General features: G+C 41.2%; 1 protein-coding gene across 2 annotated transcripts in view; it reads left to right on the forward strand.

Moving 5' to 3' along the window:
* The window catches only part of LRMDA (leucine rich melanocyte differentiation associated), a 1,194,775-nt gene that overhangs the window by 280,660 nt on the left and 894,031 nt on the right, over positions 1-20,084 (forward strand). Inside the window, exon 1 of one of the 2 annotated variants that reach the window (XM_061405858.1) lies at positions 13,411-15,585. The exons of the other annotated variant lie outside the window; for it this stretch is intronic. Within the exon in view, the coding sequence (XP_061261842.1) occupies positions 15,533-15,585 (53 nt within the window). The 5' untranslated portion in view covers positions 13,411-15,532. Of the gene's footprint in view, positions 1-13,410; positions 15,586-20,084 lie in introns of those variants that run through there. 2 annotated transcript variants of the gene reach the window in all.

The following is a 20,084-nucleotide window of genomic DNA, read 5'->3' on the forward strand; positions in this document are numbered from 1 at the left end:
GTTAACCTACCACATTCATTCAGACGCTTTGCCCCCTCTTGGTCAGGATTATTTAAATGTTTATCCTTCCCTCTTTCTTGACCTTTCTTGTTCAGTCTTAGTTCCCAGGTCCCGCTCGCTTTGTGTTTCATGAGCTTAGCAAAGCGTGGCCTCCAATTCCCTAGTTCTAGTGTTTTCACTTAAGATGAGGAGTGATGAGCCAAAGGTTTCAGGCTCAATCCTTGAGCAAAGGGCCGCTCTGACAGGGATTATTATTTATTTGTCATCTTGGATGTAATAAGCTGTAGGTACAGCTTCGAGAGCCCTTGATTTATTGCGCTGTCTCCTGCCACTAGCGGGACGTCTGCTGCGCGGCGCAGGATGAATACCACACTGTCAGCTCCGTCGATCTGTCTCCACCACTGCTCTCTCTCATAACACGTTCCCATTTCATGCCAGAATACATAAACAATCTTTCATTATTTTGATGCCTTTTTCATATTTGTTCTTTACAGAACATAAAGTTTGAATTTATGGGTTTCCTTTACATTATTTCAACACACTCCACCATTTTCCGGGTTTGTGGTTTAACTCTCAGAAATTGGCTGCCAGGTGATTTAGTTATTTTGGCTTTCTAGTTTTATAGTTATTTAATATTGCGATGTCAGATACTGAGAAAATGGAGTGCATGCGAGGCGAGGGGTTTGCAGTCGAGGCTGCTGTCATCAAGGCAGTGGGATCACGGGGATGAGGTGTGGGGGTTAAAAACACCACATGCGAGATGGGAGAGCATTTGTTTGTTTTTTAAATGCCATCTCAAAAATATTATTTAGGTGATTGGCTGGCCTAAGTCCTTGATGGAGCTTGAGAGGAAAGAGAGAGCATCTCACCACTGTTTGAAATTAGCAAGGTTTTCTAAATGGGTAGCACATTTTTCTGCTTTTCATGCAGTAGGAGCTCTGAGCATTCTTTATTTTCATCCGTGCTCTCATTTCTGTAGTCATTCTCCCCATATTGCATCCCCCCCTATTTTTGTTTCTGTATTTCAGAGGCTTGGTCATATGGCATAATTTTAAAGAATTTTCCTGTTTTTATGTTCAGTTGTGCTAACTGAAAAAGGAGCTTGTTATGGAAGGAATTTACTTAAGGATAGGAAGTCCTTGCCTCTCTTCCCCTGTAGTAGGACAGGCTTAGGGAATGGATCATATACTTGCTTATGTATTCACCTATTTGCATCCACACACCCACCCCCCATCCCACAGGCATGCTTTGAGTCTTTCATCTTAAATTTCATCATTTTATTTTTAACCAAACTTAACAATTACATGCATTCTCTAAATCAGACACTTGAATGTTTTAATAAAAAAATAAAGTTTCCCCCAGTTATTTTCTTTGCAATTATATTTTCAGAGAGATAGCAGTAGAAGAAATTCTTAGAGTAGCCTGAATTGATAACGTCAGTCCTGGTGATGAGGAGATGTGTGCATGAGAATGCGAGGGGGTGGGGTGTATATGTGTTTGTCTTTGTCTGCTTATAGGATATGGGTCGGTCCATGGAGGAGCCTAGTGAATTTCACTTTTCTTGGTGCTTCCTGACAAATATAAGCCATTGACAGGTGAGAGTGTATTCCAGTCAAGGTCAATTAATTGTGCAGAAGTCGTAACGTTAGGGAAGTTAGTCCTTCTCGGCGGCAGTGCTAATTCAGGCTCTGGGATTGAAATTCTGGCTCCTTTTGAGAAAGGTTTCATGCTTACCTGCTTAATTGTGTGTGTGTGTGTTTCCTTGCCCTTCCACGCAGCTCTTTAAGAGGAAGGGGCTGAAGGTAAGGTGAGAGAGGTTCAGCAGTTGGAAAGTTGTTTTGAACCCTGCCTCCTCTCTGAAAGACATTAATGAATGTGGATTTGAATGCCATAAATGCAAGATAATTTTGTCACTCCTCGCTTCCCTTGGCTGCCTTCATTAGAGAAGTGGGGAATTTGTGTAGCCCACATCCCACTGTACCGGCCTGTTGTGGCTGGAAGGAAACCCTAGTTAATTAATATGAGGAATTTGTTTTGTGTCCCTGTTTAAAAAAAAAAAAGAAGACAGTGCAGGTTGGTATTGTCAGCAGAAGCTGCTTGTCACTTTGACCTGTTCTGTTAAGTGTTTGATGTGTTTTCTCAGAGTAATCTGTGAATAACATTATAGCCCAGCCAGAAGAGAAACCGAGGGAGCAATAGCAGAATTAATATCTGGGAGCGTTGATAATTATATATCAGAATCTAATTTTTAGCACAGAAAATGTGTTAATGACAGAGAGGAAAACAAAAACCACTAGCTTCTCCCAGCAGGCCCCAAAGTGTCATTTATTATTTCTCAGCTGGATATCTATCAAGTTTATGGGTTAATTTTTCTGTAGACTGTTATTTATGGGTTTTTGTTTGTTTTCAGCCATCATTACTAACAATACGGTTAATAGCAATCATTTGTTATCCAGCACTAGGCGTGATGCCTCAGATGAGAGCACTGAACTGAGAATACTCATTTGGTAGCTGAATAAGGCCCTGACAGGGCCCATTTATAACAAGCTCATTCTATAATGTCCATCCTATTAATAAAATTTTGTTGCTGTCTAATTAGAGATGTCTGATGTGTATAGTAGCATGGCAGAGGAGACTTTTTTGCTACTGCCTTTTTTTTTTTTTTCCTTCCCCTGGTCTCTCTGTCACAGCCAAAGCCCATCTGGGCATGTGGGAGAAACAAAAGGAATGAGGCAGGAGCTGTGGGCAAAGGTTTGGATTCGATGTGTGGTGACATCGCAGAGTGACTGAGATGGAAACACAGGGAGGTCTCACTGGCTTGCCCGTGCTCCTCTCTGCTCTTCATCCTGTGGTTTCACCTGCCTGGGGTGGTAACTTGCAGCTTGCCTCCCAAATCCTCACTGATACGAAGTGTGACCACAGGGTGCTTTGATGCGTTTACTAACCTGCACAACAGAACTTAAAATGTACAGCCAGTGCTCAGCTCTTCAAAGTTGCTGTCTTGCAAGGCAGCACGTTTATTCCTAAGACACTGTCATTTCTAAGCATCTTCTGGAAACTTCTCTTGGTTTGTTTGCAAAGGTGGTCTATTTCATTCAATAAGAAAGTGAAGAGCCTTCCTGAGTAAGAATTTGGGATAATATATTAGAATGTCAATCTCAATGTTTTGTGGTTGTACTTTGAATACAGAAACTGATTCAGTTCAGTCATTTTTATCCCAGGGAATCTTTCAGGCTTTTTTTTTCCTTTAATTAGAAAGAAGCTTTGGGGCTAGACGATGTTATGTACCCAGCTGCTGGACAGAGTTGGAATTTTAAGTCCCATTGCCCTTTCTTTGCTGTGATAGGATTTGGGGAAAGCTACTGAAATGCTGGGGCTCAGCTTTCTCAGTTCTGAAAAAGCAGGCACTAGTCCCTGGAGAATGAATTGTTGCAAGAGTTAAATATCATAGATGAAAATGCCATTTAGGTAGCAAGACCTCCCAAACGCTAGTTATGACTACCACCAGTTAGAGTTCACTGTTTAGAACCCTATATAGAAAAACCTACCCCACTGAGGTCCTTTACTGTAAAGTCATTTGTAAACACGGTTGTATGCATAGTTTTACTAATTTTATTGCTTGTATTTCAAGTGAAATTGTGTTTCCCACTCCAAGTAAAATTTAAAGAAATGTGTTTTTTTTTTTAATTTAAATCTTTATCATCCCAATTACAGCTGATTGCAAAGTTTGTTAAGGAGGGAAAATGAAGAATTAAGAATTCAAGGAAGAAATATTTTATTAATTTGGCAGGTGCTCTGAATTCATACACCTTTGAATTAGGAGCACACAATCAGGCAATAGGCAATAGAAGAATGTTTTTTAAAATAGTTTTGTTGCTAGGTAACTATTTTCCTCTTTTCTAAGCTCCCCCCAAAATGTTTTGCGAATGATCTTTTGAATAAAAATGATCATCTAATATTTTTCTGCCAGCCTGTCTGTTTGATTGTGAAGGTAAAACCATTAAAAAAAATAAACAGGGCACTGCCGAATTTCCATCCTAAGCTAGTGATAAAAGTGCGTACTGAGTGGTGGCTGTGCAGGCCTGGGCTGTCTGCTGTTTGTTTTTTTTTTTTCCCCCCTAAACTGCACTTGACTACAGCTTATCAACCCTTAATTAGTGCTACATTTTCTCCCTGTGATTTCTATTGATGTGCAGTACAGGAAGCTGGATTGAGCCTCCACCTGACTGGTGTGCAAATTGTTCTAGAAAATTCAGCAAACATCTCTCTCCACTATCCACCCCCTCCCCAATACTCCGTTTCTTTCCTCCCCACCGTTTCTCTCTCCTTGCGTCTTTCTCGCTTCCATTTCCCCGCAATAGAAAAGGTGAAAAGCAGGACGATAGGAATCAGGTTGAGTATTAGTGTTTTTGCTGGCCTGGGCAATAGAAAACGACAAGCCGCCGCCGGGCTCTCCGTCAGCAGAACGCGAAGCGGGGAGGAGGCAGCGGGCGGGGACTCTCCCGCGGCCTCAGGATGGCTGCGCCACGATGGCGAAGGCGAGCGCCGGGATGAAGTCAGCACTGACAAAGTGAGGGGATTGATGGATGGACAAAGCGAGCAACTGGATGTGAGAATGGATGAGGGCAGAGGGGGAATTTAACACAGACAAACAGAATGAAAGACAGAGAGGAATTGCTTGCTGAAGGATGGCCGCCCTCAGCTCCCACAGCAATTTACTTACTGCTACCTGAACACCCAAGGATTGTTTGCATTTTGCAGATTTCCCTACCAGCCTCGGCAGAGGGACCTGGTAGATTCCAGCTAGTGTGTGCCAGGCTTTCTCTTTGAACCTCCCTCTATTACTGTCCCTCCTAAGCCCACCGCCCCCCACCCTCCCCATAACTGTATTCACTCACACTCATTTAATTCAAACTGAGTGACTGATTATTTCCAATAAGTTCACACAGTGTTCCTGCAGAATAAATTTTCTTCTCCTGCCATCATTTTAATGTTTCCACTAAATTTACCTTAATCAGTTATTGTTGCCTTAGTGTAGTAAATAATAATATTTACCTGCTCCTTTTGAGACTGATGTTTCTAGAAGGAGATCTATTGTTGTTTCATGAAGGCTTGTGGTAGTGATGATAATGGATGTGCAGGAAATTCTTTGTGCAGGAAAAACTTGGTGGCTTTCTACCTTTATCCCGTCTGTATATATTAATGAAGGACTCAATATTTAATGCTTGTCACATTTTACTTTAAAGTGGAAAATATGCTCCAACCCAGCCCCCAAATATGTTATATTAGGTAAAAAAGAATTTATTAAGAAGGTGAATCTCATGTGAAATGTTTCTACCACAATAAATTCAAGTTAAAAAAAATAAGAAAAAAACAGAGAGAGAAAAAAAATGTTATCTTCCCCCCCTAAGAAAACAATGTATAGTGTTGCGTATGTTACAGTAGGTTTACAGTTTACAAATCATCATTTCAAAAAATAAGTGTCTGTGAGAAAAAAGCTATTTGAGGTTTTTAAAAAATACAATGCCATCAGTGATTATATGAAGCAATAGAAGGTAAATCTATTTACTGTAATTGAATATCATACTCAAATGTATATTTAGGATTTTGTTTCCTTGTGTGAATAAAGAAAATAATTTTCTGAGACCAGTTGATTTAGGAATCTTGGATAAGAATTTGTGAAATGAAAATTCCAAAAGAAACCTACACACAGACACATGCAAATTGTTGGGAAAGTGAAAAGGTGACTTATTCCAAAATTATGGCAATCCAGCCTTAAGTGTGGCAGTTACAAGATAAGCCACTATATTTCTGGTACATTCAAGGAACCTGGGGCTTTCCAGGAAATCTCTTTTTTATTTTGAGATACACTGAAGGAACCTGTATTTCAGAATCAGTGTTGTTGGGTCTCATAGTTCCTTTATCCACTTTCCATGAAAAAGTTTTTATCTTTCTCCCCCTCCCTCTTTACCTCCCTCTCTTCCTCCATCTCCTTTCAAAGAAGTGGCCTGGGAAGACAAATAGTCTTTGCATTTTTTGGCTGTATATTGCAGTTTTCCCCCTTAAATATGCAAATTTACATGTCTACACATGTAGTTTTGAGGCAGATCTCTTTCTGTGACATACTTCCGAAGTCCCATCTATCTCTCTCCTCCAATTCCACAAAGACTAAAACATATGAAGTGGCAACAGAGTTTGAGAACTTCTGGCCCTTGAAGGACTCCAGAGTTCAGTGTCAGCTGCCTTCACAATTAAAGCAAGGTTTTGGGAGAAGGCTGTTGACTTGGTAGAAATGATGAATAAGAGTTTTCAAAAGATGAAATTAATAAGTTGTCTGTTGCACAGAGGTCCGTGAGACATGTTTTCGCGTATGGCATGAATTATCTGTCTTTTCACTATTTAAAAGTAGATTTGTCCTCGTGTTCATTGCTTGTGCAGACTAAAGGCTGTGGTTGCCTGGAAGCTGCAACGCTGGGAGGTGCGCATCCGGCATCGTTTTGGAATAATGGGAGCTCAGAGCTGACTAACCATTTGGAGATTATGTCACGTATTAATCCTGGTATTGAGTAATTTTTCAAAGGTTGAAAAAAATGTGACAAGTGATAAAATTAAGTTTACTGAAGGTGGCTCACATGTGGCCTGGAGATACAGCTTACGGCAACAGGTTATAGCGGGTCCTGATTTCTTTTTGTGATTTAAAAAAAGCTGGAACCTCTGAGATAACTCTGGGAAATTTTTGGAAAAGAAGAATGGTAACTCCTTTTTCATGTGGATCCCTGATTGGTAAAGGCAGACTGAGGGGAATTGGTTTCTTTTTGCCATTATTCTGAGTTTTGTGGCTTCCATGGTTTTCAGCACATGTCCTAAGAATCACTACACCTGCGCTTCCTAGAAGCAGGCTATAGGAGCCTGAGCCCCATCTCCTCAGAGATTCTGATAGAGGAGGATAGGGTGAGATTTCTGCCATGAATTCTGCGAGGTGGGCCACAGACGTGATACCTTTCCCTCTGTGTCCCTTTGGAGTTCATTTGGATATTTCTGATGCATCCCTCTAAATATCCTGACTTTTGAACCTTAAAGTTGGATTAGCAATAAACAAAAGAAGGCTCACTCAGTTTTGTTTTATACCTCTCAATTTATTTCAATCCCCCTGCCCAGTCCTACATACAATACATGTTGACTGTAGAAAGTTTGAAAAAAAAATTCTGAAGAAAAGAATTATCTGTGATTTCACCACCTGGAAATTAACCATTGCTAATATTTTGTTGTATACCTTTCAGTCTTTTTAGAAAAAAACAAGTATACATTATATAATTGAAAACTAGAATCGTTTCCTGATTGTTTTTTGCCAGTATCAGTATGTTTTTGAGCATATTCTCATGTCTTAATCCTTCTGAAACGTGGTTATTGGAGGCACAGCTCATTTGTCCAGGTTTCCTTTGCAAGTCCCTTATTGTTGGCAGCGTAGGTTACTTCCCCACCCCAGCCCCCCGTATAAACAGAGCTGTGATGAACTTTGATCTAATTTTCAATTGATGACAATTTTATTATTATTGCTATTATTTTAAAATTTTATTGGAGTATCGTTGCTTTACAATGTATGTTAGTTTCTACTGTACAGCAAAGTGAATCAGCTGTACGTGTGTGTATATATATATGTGTGTGTGTGTGTATATATATATCTCCCCTCTTTTTTGGATTTTCTTCCCATTTAGGTCACCATAGAGCATTGAGTAGACTTCCCTGTGCTGTAAAGTAGGTTCTCGTTAGTTATCTATTTTATACACAGCATCAGTAGTGTATATATATGTCAATCCCAACGACAATTTGGTTATTATTTTTTAAATTAAATTTAAATTGCCTTTTCTTCCTCCCTTCCATTCATCCATCTGTGCATCTATCCATCTATTCCTGGTTTATGAACACTTGATTTAAGTGATTTCAGAATACCAGTTCTGCCCTATAAGAGTGACTTTTTCCTAGACCCTTAGAGAGTATAAGTTCATTAAGTTATTGCAATATTTCAATGTCATTAGTATTATTAGTCTTACTTCTCTACTCTACCACACCGGTGAAACAAGTCCCCTTACTCTTCTGTTTCCCTGCCCCCATCTTTTTTCTCATACCATCCCCCTCATGGAATGCTCGCCCCATTTTTCCTCTGCTTATTTAAATCCTGTTTTCAAAGTGAAAGTGAAAATCACTCAGTCGTCTCCGACTCTTTGCGACCCCATAGACTATACAGTCTATGGAATTCTCTGGGCCAGAACACTGGAGTGGGTAGCCTTTCCCTTCCCCAGGGGATCTTCCCTACCCAGGTATCAAACCCAGGTCTCCCTCATTGCAGGTGAATTCTTTACCAGCTGAGCCACAAGGGAAGCCCCCTGTCTTCAAGGGAGAGCTCAAATTTCACTTCTCTCATGAAGCCTGATGATCCAAACCCCACATGATTTCCTAATAGCAGTGATTTCAATGTGACAGACTCATGTTACTCTTTTCCATTGTGTTTTCCTTGAACCCAAACTAGATAGAGCTCTAAGAACTCTTAGGTCTTGACTCACTCAACATTCTTTTTTAAAACTGAAAAAGTCAAGTTCCAGAATTGCTTTGACCTTCCCAGTAATGGACCAGTAGAACGTATACCATTATAGACCTATTCCTCAATTCACCAGTACTAAGAAGTTTGTAGCAGAACACTCTCCAGTGGGCAGTTTCTGACATTTTCTACATGACTAGGCATTTGGGGAAAGTGAATGGCAGTAGATATGCAACTGTCTGCTAGTAAGCACGAACACATCACTCTGTCACACCCTAAAAAGTTGAATAAAGCTCAGCTGAACAAGATAAAGCCTCCTTATCCTTCTCCCATGGGTCTGAGCTCACTGATAGAACTGAGCCTGATGGTGTGGCTGCCAGTAAAGGGATATGAAAAACACCATGGGGCAGAGAATTGTGAAGGATGCTAGTCACTTGACATATCTAAGCCTTAATATCCTTTTCTATGAGAGGAATGGAGTTAGACTAGTTCAACTATCTGCAGAAGAACTTGCTTTAAAAAAAATAGCTGATGCAAAACCTTAACAGTGGAGTTACTCTGACTCTAGTAGGTGCCACGGAGACCCTCAGCCTCCAAACCTCTGTGTGTCCCCAGCAATGGTTCCCTCACTACTCGATGGCTTAACATTTGGAGACGTTTCTTCTGGCATTGAGATACGATAGTTCTAAAGCAGTGAAAGCTGCTCAGTCGTGTCCAGCTCCTTGTGACCCCATGGACTATACAGTCTGGCCTGGAATTCTCCAGGCCAGAATGCTTGAGTGGGTTCAGTTCAGTTCAGTCGCTCAGTCGTGTCTGACTCTTTGCGGCCCCATGGACTGCAGCACGCCAGGCCTCCCTGTCCATCACCAACTCCCGGAGTTCACTCAAACTCATGTCCATTGTGTCAGTGATGCCATCCAACCATCTCATTCTCTGTCGTCCCCTTCTCCTCCTGCCCCCAATCCCTCCCAGCATCAGAGTCTTTTTCCAATGAGTCAGCTCTTCACATGAGGTAGCCAAAGTATTTGGAGTTTCAGCTTCAGCATCAGTCCTTCTAATGAACACCCAGGACTGATCTCCTTTAGGATGGACTGGTTGGATCTCTTTGCAGTCCAAGGGACTCTCAAGAGTCTTCTCCAACACCACAGTTCAAAAGCATCAATTCTTCGGCACTCAGCGTTCTTCACAGTCCAACTCTCACATCCATACATGACTACTGGAAAAACCATAGCCTTGACTAGACGGACCTTTGTTGGCAAAGTAATGTCTCTGCTTTTTAATATGCTGTCTAGGTTGGTTATAACTTTCCTTCCAAGGAGTATGCATCTTTTAATTTCATGGCTGCAGTCACCATCTGCAGTGATTTTGGAGCCCCCAAAAATAAAGTCTGACACTGTTTCCCCATCTATTTGCCATGAAGTGATGGGACCAGATGCCATGATCTTTGTTTTCTGAATGTTTCGCTTTAAGCCAACTTTTTCACTCTCCTCTTTCACTTTCACCAAGAGGCTCTTTAGTTCTTTTTCGTTTTCTGCCATAAGGATGGTGTCATCTGCATATCTGAGGTTATTGATATTTCTCCCAGCAATCTTGATCCCAGCTTGTGCTTCTTCCAGCCCAGCATTTCTCATGATGTACTCTGCATATAAGTTAAATAAGCAGGGTGACAATATACAGCCTTTACGTACTCCTTTTCCTATTTGGAACCAGTGTGTTTTTCCATGTCCAGTTCTAACTATTGCTTCCTGACCTGCATACAGATTTCTCAAGAGGCAGGTCAGGTGGTCTGGTATTCCCATCTCTTGAAGAATTTCCCACAGTTTATTGTGATCCACATAGTCAAAGGCTTTGGCATAGTCAGTAAAGCAGAAATAGATGTTTTTCTGGAACTCTCTTGCTTTTTCAATGATCCAGTGGATGTTGGCAATTTGATCTCTGGTTCCTCTGCCTTTTCGAAAACCAGCTTGAACATCAGGAAGTTCACGGTTCACATATTGCTGAAGCCTGGCTTGGAGAATTTTAAACATTACTTTGCTAGCGTGTGAGATGAGTGCAATTGTGCGATAGTTTGAGCATTCTTTGACATTGCCTTTCTTTGGGATTGGAATGAAAACTGACCTTTTCCAGTCCCGTGGCCACTGCTGAGTTTTCCAAATTTTCTGACATATTGAGTGCAGCACTTTCACAGCATCATCTTTTAGGATCTCAAATAGCTCAACTGGAATTCTATAACCTCCACTAGCTTTGTTCATAGTGATGCTTCCTAAGGCCTACTTGACTTCACATTCCAGGATGTCTGGTTCTAGGTGAGTGATCACACCACCATGATTATCTGGGTCATGAAGATTTTTTTGTACAGTTCTTCTGTGTATTCTTGCCACCTCTTCTTAATATTTCTGCTTCTGTTAGGTCCATACCATTTCTGTCCTTTATTGAGCCCATCTTTGCATGAAATGTTCCCTTGGTATCTCTGATTTTCCTGAGGAGATCTCTAGTCTTTCCTATTCTATTGTTTTCCTCTATTTCTTTGCACTGATCATCGAGGAAGGCTTTCTTAACTCTCCTTGCTCTTCTTTGGAACTCTGCATTCAAATGGGTGTATCTTTCCTTTTCTCCTTTGCTTTTCGCTTCTCTTCTTTTCATAGCTATTTGTAAGGCCTACTCAGATAGCCATTTTGCTTTTTTGCATTTCTTTTTCTTGGGGATGGTCTTGCTCCCTGTCTCCTGTACAATGTCATGAACCTCCATCCATAGTTCATCAGGCACTCTATCTATCGGATCTAGTCCCTTAAATTTAGTGGTTTCCCCCACTTTCTTCAATTTAAGGCTACCCCTTTCCATTCTCCAACCCAGGGATCGAACCCAAGTCTCCCTCATTGCAGATGAATTCTTTACCAGTGGAGCCACAAGGGAAGCCCTTAGAGGGGAAAGGCAGATGGTAAATAAATACACGTATATACACATACAGTGTTATGTAGAAAACTGGAGAGTAGAGAATGATTAGATGAAGTGGTCAGAGAAGGTCTCTTGCATAACTTAACATTTGAATAGAGACTTGTTAGATATGTTAGGAGGGAAGACATGAAGACAGTGGGAAAAGTAGAGGGAATACTGAGTACAAAATCTTGTGGTAGAAATGGAATCTGTTCTGGGGCGAATTGGTGACCTCCCCAGTGACCACCTTACTCCTCCCTTATACTTGTTCTTAGAGCCCTCCCTGTTCATGTAGTTATCCCTTCCTATCAGTGAAGAACTTCCTGATCTATCATGGAAAGCACTTCCTCCTGTCTCAGAGTGAACCATGATTGGTCCTAGCAACTCTTTTCTCCTCTTCTGTGATTGGTTTGGGCATGGGCATATGATCTTATTATGGTCAATAGTAAAGAGAGAGCCTTCACTAATTGTGGTTGTGTCTACATATGATGCCTGGAATTGCAGAAGCCATGAGGGGAGGTTTTGTGTTGAGGGTGGTAGAGCAGAAAGATGGGCAGCACCTGGGTCCGTGGTGATAGCATGAACTGGTGACTTGACCTTAGAAAGCATCTTACTTTGTATTTCTTTTGGTGTTATATAATAAACCCTTATTGTTTAAGCGAGTCTTTTGTTTGTTTCATATTCTGTTACTTGCAACCTAAAGCATCCTAGAGGGTGCTTGAAACAGTTCTTTGTCCAATGCACTTCATTTAAGATGTGTTCAAATGCTGTCTGAAAGACCTTCTTCAACTCTGTTAAAAAGGACAGAGGTGGAACTTCAACTCTGATAATGGGTTAAAAGTCTTGCACATGCCTAGGTTTAAGCTAGGGCGTGGCCTCCATCTGTCTTCCATGCACAGGAAAGGAGAGCATGGGTGCTCCGTTTGGGACTGAATCCCCCTCCCCTGCTGTCTGCTCAGGTCCATCTTCATAAATGGTGATTTCAGGAGCTCATTGGCTCCATGTAAAAGGTGAGTGACTCTGCTTATAATATATTTCCATGTGGTGTGCATGCTCTCATTCCCTTCGTTTGACCTTGGTGGGACGGGCTGATGGATCAGTGAAAAGTACAATATGAAAAATGAGTAAGCAGAGCACAGTGAGCAGTGAATCCATCTTGTGTGTGATTAGCTGTGGAAAATCTCACCAACGTGACTCAGAGGACACTCTTCTTTCTCCCCTTTCTCATCCCCTCTTCCTCCTCCCACAATACCTCATCAGCCACCCTGCAGGTGAGCTTTCCCACATGTGACTGTCTCGTCCCCACCATCAGTCATTGGGTCCTTACAGGGCTTCTTGGATCGACAGCTATCAGGTAGGGAAAGTGGACTTGGACGAGGAGAATCATCTTTTTTTTTTTGTAGAGGGGGAGGATAGAGAAAGCAGCTAATAGATCTCATCTGAAGCCTTAGGGAGTCCCCTCCAGGGGCGCACTGAGAAGACATGAGTGTGACAGAATGACTCAATAGGCATTGTAAATCTGCAGTTACACCCGAGGACTCAGTGACTCGTGGTTGAGGTCTCCATCAGTTCCATTTGCAGAATCAAGCCCTATAAAAACAGGGCGACAAGATGGTAAATCAAGCTTCTGGGGGAATCGTGGGATCCTGCCGCAGAAGGCCTGAGCATGTAAAACGGAAACTTGCCTTTAATGGCAGTGGCTCTTATTGCCACGCTGCAGAGGCCACCTTGGTGACACATCAAGGTGCTTTTGGAAGAGAATTTCCTCCTGCATTTGGGCTCTTGTGGGGATGGTCTGCATTTGTGTCCCATTTGTGGGGCACCAGTGGGTCAGGAGGCAAGTGGGGTGATGAGTAGCTGGAGGTATCTCATCATGCTAACCCAACTGGGCAACTTAGATCACTGTTCTGTCTTCCTGAAGAAAGTGTGGGTAGGAAATGGGCACTTGCTAACAATTCCTCTGATGGGGGATGATGGAAGTGTCATTCCTTATTGTTGAGTTCCTGCCCATGTGTGCTCTGAGCCCAGAGTAAAGGTCAGTACTTGAGATAGGTGAGATCAAGGTTCATCCTACTTATTAGATAAGAAATTAAGCTGTAGATTTTCAAAATATTTTATTGTTTCAAAATGTAGTCCTCAGCTGGCAGGGAGAGATTCTTAGAGGATATGTTAAAGGAACTTGAAAGAACACATTGTAATTAAAAAACTTTTCCTGTATACATGGTCAGTTTTGCTCAGGGTGGTCAAACATGACCCTATAACCTCAGCTGCACCATCTATTGCATGTGAGCCGTCACAGCAACAATGCTCCTCTCAACAAATCATTCAACACCTGGTGGCATTCGGTGATGAGTAGTTATTGCTACATCTCAAGACTGCAGATGCACTGGGGAAGCCCTGCTTCATGTAACAGGTCTGTGCCCTGGTCCGCTGCTCTCCTTGTGTCTCTTTTGTCTGGAACCCACAGATTTTCTAATTTCAGATGTCGGAGGCTCACAGAGGAGATGCATGTCCATGTAGGGCTCAGGTTCAGAACTGGCCCCCTGTCACTTCAGTCCATGCTCCATGGTCCTTATGAGGTCCTGTGTGGCAAGATGATATGGCACACGGCATGTACACGGAGGGTGAAAAACAGAACAGTCTTGCAGCGCACTGTTATTATCATTGGCTGTGGCATGTAGGATTCTGGTTCCTAGACCAGAGAGTGAACTTGCACCCCCTGCAGTGGAAGCCCAGAGTCTTAGCCATGGACCACTAGAGAAATCCCACCCGTACTTGTTTAGTCTGCATGTAGTTTATTAAGCACCTCTCACGAACCTTGTTTGGTTCTCCATCAAAAACAGGACAGAAGTCCACTTCACTCTTATCCAAAACTTCTGTCTTAGATGACCAAATGAGATTTTACAGTAAAAGTAGAGTGGGTATTTAGTAAAAGGATACCAAGAATTAGAAGTAGAATTTAGAAATACGAGACTGATCAGTATTGTTGGGACTGATGGGATCCGTCCCATCATTGTGTGTTCTTTATTACTGCAGCCGGATTAACAGTCATGTTTATGATAGGTGGTTGCTGACAAAAAGGATAAATATTTCAAAGAGGACAGATACCTCCATCAGTAAACATTTGCTCCTATCCTGGGTCTTGGTTGTTAATTTTGGTTATGTGACTGACTTGAGCTTGTGGAATAAAGTGAAGCAGGCTAACAAATCATCAGAAAGAGCCCAAAGAGAATAAAAAGAGAAATAGAGGAGGGTAAATTTTCATTTGGCATTCATTTCCCCAAAGATGTAGTCATACAGCAAACATTACAAGATTGACAGTTGGGTAATAGATGCATAACATGTCCAAACAGTTAAGCTATTCTTCAATTAACACCCAGCCCTGTAATGCCATCTGGTCTATTGGGTTTAAGAAGAATGTAGGAAATTTGGCTCAAGTCTAGAGGAACTGTAGAGATAACAATAATTTATGAAATGATCTATCTGAAGAGCTTTATGAGGTTGGCCTTATTTACCTAAATGAGAGCAGCTAGAAGAATATTCTTCTGACGTATGTGAAAGTGAAAGTTACTCAGTCCTGTCTGACTCTTTGTGACCCTGTGGGCGGTAGCCCACCCAGATCCTCTGTCCATGGAATTCTCCAAGCAAGGATACTGGAGTGGGTTACCGTTTCCTTCTCCAGGAGATATTCCCGCCCCAGGGATAGAACCCAGGTCTCCTGCATTGCAGGCAGATTCTTTACCATTTGAGCCACCAGTGTATAGGGTTGGTTTTACCTGAGAAGGTAACTGGTGCCTTTGCATTTTAACCAGGAAGTGAAAAAAAGGAAAAGGTTGACATTTAGGTGTGTTTAAATTAAGTTAGATCTGCAAGAGAATTTCGCTAACTTCTCAGGTTTTGTAGTGGTGACCCAGAATTGTTTCCAAGTTGTGGAGTACATCTCCGAAAGAGATTTAATTTTTAACTTTTTAAGTGGAAGAGAAACTAGTTCTCTTACAGGAGGTCATGTATTATTCTCCCTGGAGGCAGGGAGTCTGAACCTTTCTGGGAATCTGTTTCTGCATGTTGAAGGAGAACGTAGGCTCTCACACAGCATTTTCAGATCACTGGATGAGGTAATGAAGGTGATGATACCCTCTGGTCTGGTTCCATCTCCTTGCTATCCTGGGAAGGCCATGATCTACTCAGTATGAATGGGTAGCACATGGGTTCTATCACAGAGAGCTGTAAAGAGTGTTTGAGAACTTGACTTTCCCGGGGAAATGGAAGGTCCACTTTCCCAATTAATTTGTAAGCTGGATATGGTAGAGATCATTTGAGGGTTCTTAAGGGGTTCCTTTCTCTGTGTATTTTAATGTTGGGGGGTTAATGTAAAGGCCTCTTAAATTAAGCTGAAGCTCAGAATTCCTCTGCACATCTCAAATATACATGTACAATATCTTTCTTCTCTATTTAAAATAAGATTCAAAATTTAACAAGGAAAGTGGCAAATTCTTCGTGTTGTTTTCCACTTAACCCTCAATTACCGTACATCATACTCCAAGATCGTTTTCTTAAAATTTGCGGTAATATAGATTATTGAGTTTATGTCTCATCATATAATCCAAAATTTGAGAAGTCTGCAATAGTACATGAAACCTTAGTAAAATATGAAAATTATACACATGGGGAAGGAACGAAAAATAAGCAGTGAATAAGATGGCACAAAAAGGAAGCATTTGGTATAGTGGAGAGGATGCAAGTGCAGGAAACCTAGAATTTAGTTTCTTCCCCAGTAGTAATGAGACCTTATGTGAATCACTTACCAGCATGTCTTGGTTTTTCCATCTGTGAAATAAAAGACTTGGATTAGGTCTTATGATGCTTGTTGGTTCTGAAAAGACCTTTGATCTATGGTTAAAACTCCCTTGGAGAAGATGAGTTTGTTTTCTTATGCCCATTCTATTATTGAAAATCCTCTCAAAGTAGGAGTCTGTATTCAGCTTAATTGACTGGTCCTCAGGTTAGTTAAGGATAGTGTGTTGACTTCCGAGTTCAGAGTCATTAGTTATCAGCATTTGGACCATCTCTCTCACTCCTGTGCTGTCAGTCCATGTGGCTAATTAATTATGGCATCTTTTCCTGTTGAGCCAAAGCTGTGCCTCTGAATCCTTCTCATTACAGCCTGCCATGACCAGGGGGGTAGAGTTGGTTCCTCAGATAAAAACCTATTTACTCACCCTGGCTTATTGTTTGAAGACCTTGGAAGATGAAGACAGTGTAATCTAGGAGAAATAGGTGCCCACCTGAAAGACCTTCCAGTCTAGAGAAATGGTCCAAGGAGCATGAGCAACCATGGTGGTGGGGGGAAGTCACTGTGGACAGGAATTAGTTTGGATTTTCATCAAGATGTTTCAAATTATGGGCCTGTTTTAACTGTGCTGTCTCATATTGTGGGTACAGAGAATGCTGTGGAAGATAGGTTGAAGTGATTTAAGATGTTTGACTTTTCAACAAATACGTGTTTGAAAGTCCATAGTATTTTGCATAATCACTTCATGTGGGCTCTGATATGAGGCTGTTTGTAATTTACAGCATGCGTGACATTAGTCTTCAAACTTAATAGTTTCAAAGCCATCCAAGATTTGGGAATTTCATTTAATGCCATGGATAACTCTGCTCTGAGCATCTTTTTTTTTTTAATATCATAGAGGGCATTTATTCATTTACACAGAATGTTTCTTTAGTTCTGATCATTTCTACAAATGTGCACACAGAAATAAGTCAAATATGTGTCTCAAACTGAATCCTCCAGAAATTTAGGTTCATATTTGACTCTATAATTATATCTCTAAAACTCCCATCAACTCCTCAGGTCAACATATCCTTCTGCAGTCCTGCACCACGGCTGGGTCACCTTTGCTTTTCTCATCACACTAAGCTGATATCTAAAACCAGGTGTGTGTTTTCCCATCATAATGTGCTTATGTCCTAGATTTCAGTTTTCAAGTGTCCAGAATAAAGCTTTTGATAGAAGCAACCAACTAGGCAAGGTATTACAATATTATGTATTGGGACTCAGGTGCTCTGAGCATCTTTGAAGACCAGGCTTAGAGTGGGTAGAGATGGGAATAATTTTGTATTTGGTGGCACAGAGACAGAAACAGTTTTTATATGGGTATATACATATTAGAAACATAGCGTATGTGTAATTTCTGTGTATTTTAGGAGGAATTTATTACTCTACATGTGCCCTATTTGAAATTTATGGTAAGAATATGGCAAAAGAGAAAAATATATTAACATTTGGTGTTTCATTGTATTCATAAAAGGCTGTTGCCACATCCCTTGACTTTTTACAATCAAAGAAAACGTCCCTAGTGACGGAGCATTAGGGTTTCTGGATCAGGCTTTAGAGTTTGAGCAGCACTGGGCTCATCTCTGTTCCCTGGCTCAGTTATGCACAAAGGTCCTTTTCTAGGTGACATATCATGTTGTATTCCAAAGTACACTTTCTTTTAATTTACAACTTAATTTTCAACCTAATTCAGAAGATTGATACTATAATGCTATTTGCAGAAGTATTGAAATGTCAGTAAGTTTTATTGTAGTAATAAAGAGTATTCCATATATCACAGACTCTATAGGGATCCTTGCTTTTTGCATAGATCTTCATAGCAACAACCAGTGGCTAAATGCTGGCAATCATTAATTTTTAAAGAAGACATGGTTATGATGAGTTGAGGAATTAAGGCTGGTAGTGAAGAATGAACTTTAATTTTTTGTCACCTTTTTTTTTTTTTTTTGGTTGCATGCTAAGGTGAGGCGACAGCAAGATGATAAAAAATGGCCCAAATCCCAGGTTCCTAATACTTAAAATGCTGTCTGCTCATAAAAAGATTTCAGTTAGGGAGAGGCCATCTTTGAGCTCCCGGTAACAAATGGGTATCAGTGGCCCATGAAATAATCAATGCCACTAATCCATCCTAGGACCTGCCAATATGTTAATGGCCCTGGTGCATCGTTATTGCTACAAGACCATAAATCATTCCAGGACCAGAATGCATCGCTGTCGAGGCCTCAAACCCCTTGCCTAGAATAAAATGCTGCCTCCTAACAATTAATGTCCAAACATTTTGCAGCTTTGTGCCTTGATTGTTTTCAGATGCTAAAAAAGTAAGTAGGACAGATTGTAAATCAATAAAACTATAAGACAAAGTGTTTTAATAATAGGAAGGTTCAGAGTAAATCATAGTTCTGTGTTTATTATTGCTTTTGGGGTTATAAATAAAGTTACTTTCTACTACCCAGTGAGGCTACTGAATTAACATGGGTGCCCAAGGACAGGAATAACCTCTCTGAATGGGGTCCCCTTCTCTTATATCACCCCGAGAAGCCAAATCAAGCCAACTGGAACCACAAACCCAACTTTATATTGGAGGGCAGTGTTGAGTATACAGTGGATCTGTTTTAGAGACAGTCCCTCTTGGAAATGGCAAAAGTAGCTCAGTATAAAATGGTTTCTTTGGCAGCATCAGATTTCAAATATCCAGTATGGTGAGGTTTCAGTGTGTGGTTATTTATTAGCCATTGCTAATATGGGTGATGGAATGATTTTTACAGTGGTACCCAAGTTAGCTTGGAGTTCCTAGGGGCTTTCACTCATGCTTCTTTCCATTAAATTATCTAACCTAGGAGGTTGACTTTGGCGGTAGAAATACACTGTTGCCAACCACAGGCAAACCTGAGAAGATCTTACTTAGGAAACAGAGTTGCATCCAATTGATCTGCTTCCCTTTGGTCAGTGTCAATTTAGTTTCCTATTGAAGGTGTGGAGAAGCACACAGGATAGAAAGTCATTAACTCCACCTTGTAGACACAGAGTTTATTTGCTCCCATTATGGTGTTCCTTGTTCTGCAGCTGTACTTTCGACATGATGAAAGGTAGATAGCCATCCTGGAAAGGTGGGCTTGTCACTTGCTTGGGGAGTCACAAATCAAAGGACAGCAGCTTGTAGTGTTAACCATGAATTGGCTGGCGAGTGGGATTCTGACTATAAGTGGAATTGAGACATAGAACCTGGTTGAGCCTATTTCCTGTGTCAGGTTGAATGTGGTAAGGAACCAAGAAGGTAAACAACCAAATGAAAATAGTAGAGCGTGGGGTTTGGGGGTGCCTCTAGCATTCAGTTAGAGCGATGATGTTGAAAAGACACCACGTCCCCACCAAATGCCCTGAAGTGCCCTGCTCCCAAACACGCGTTCAGCCACTGTCACGTGGCGGACACCCCTCTCTGGCACTTGTATGTCCTTGCCCCCAGTTCTGGTGGATGTTTGTAGTTTATTTTGGTGCTCAGGAAATAGCACAGGAAAAGGCCAGAAAAACAATGGCTCCGTATAGACAGAAAGACAATTAAAACTGGTATGACTCTTAGCAGAAGTGGCAAGAGCAGGCAGGATGGAAGTAATTTATTCAACGAATTGTCCAAATACATAAAATTGCACTGATGTATGGTGTAGCGGTGGGACAGTGGAAAATTTGATAGTCGTTTCCGTTGTATGAATTACTCAGACAGGATGCCTTTGTGAAGTATGGGGGTTTGTTTAATGTTCTGACAACAATTTAGATCCTGTT

The sequence above is a fragment of the Bos javanicus genome, chromosome 28 (genome assembly GCF_032452875.1).
Source record: "Bos javanicus breed banteng chromosome 28, ARS-OSU_banteng_1.0, whole genome shotgun sequence".
NCBI lineage: Eukaryota > Metazoa > Chordata > Mammalia > Artiodactyla > Bovidae > Bos > Bos javanicus.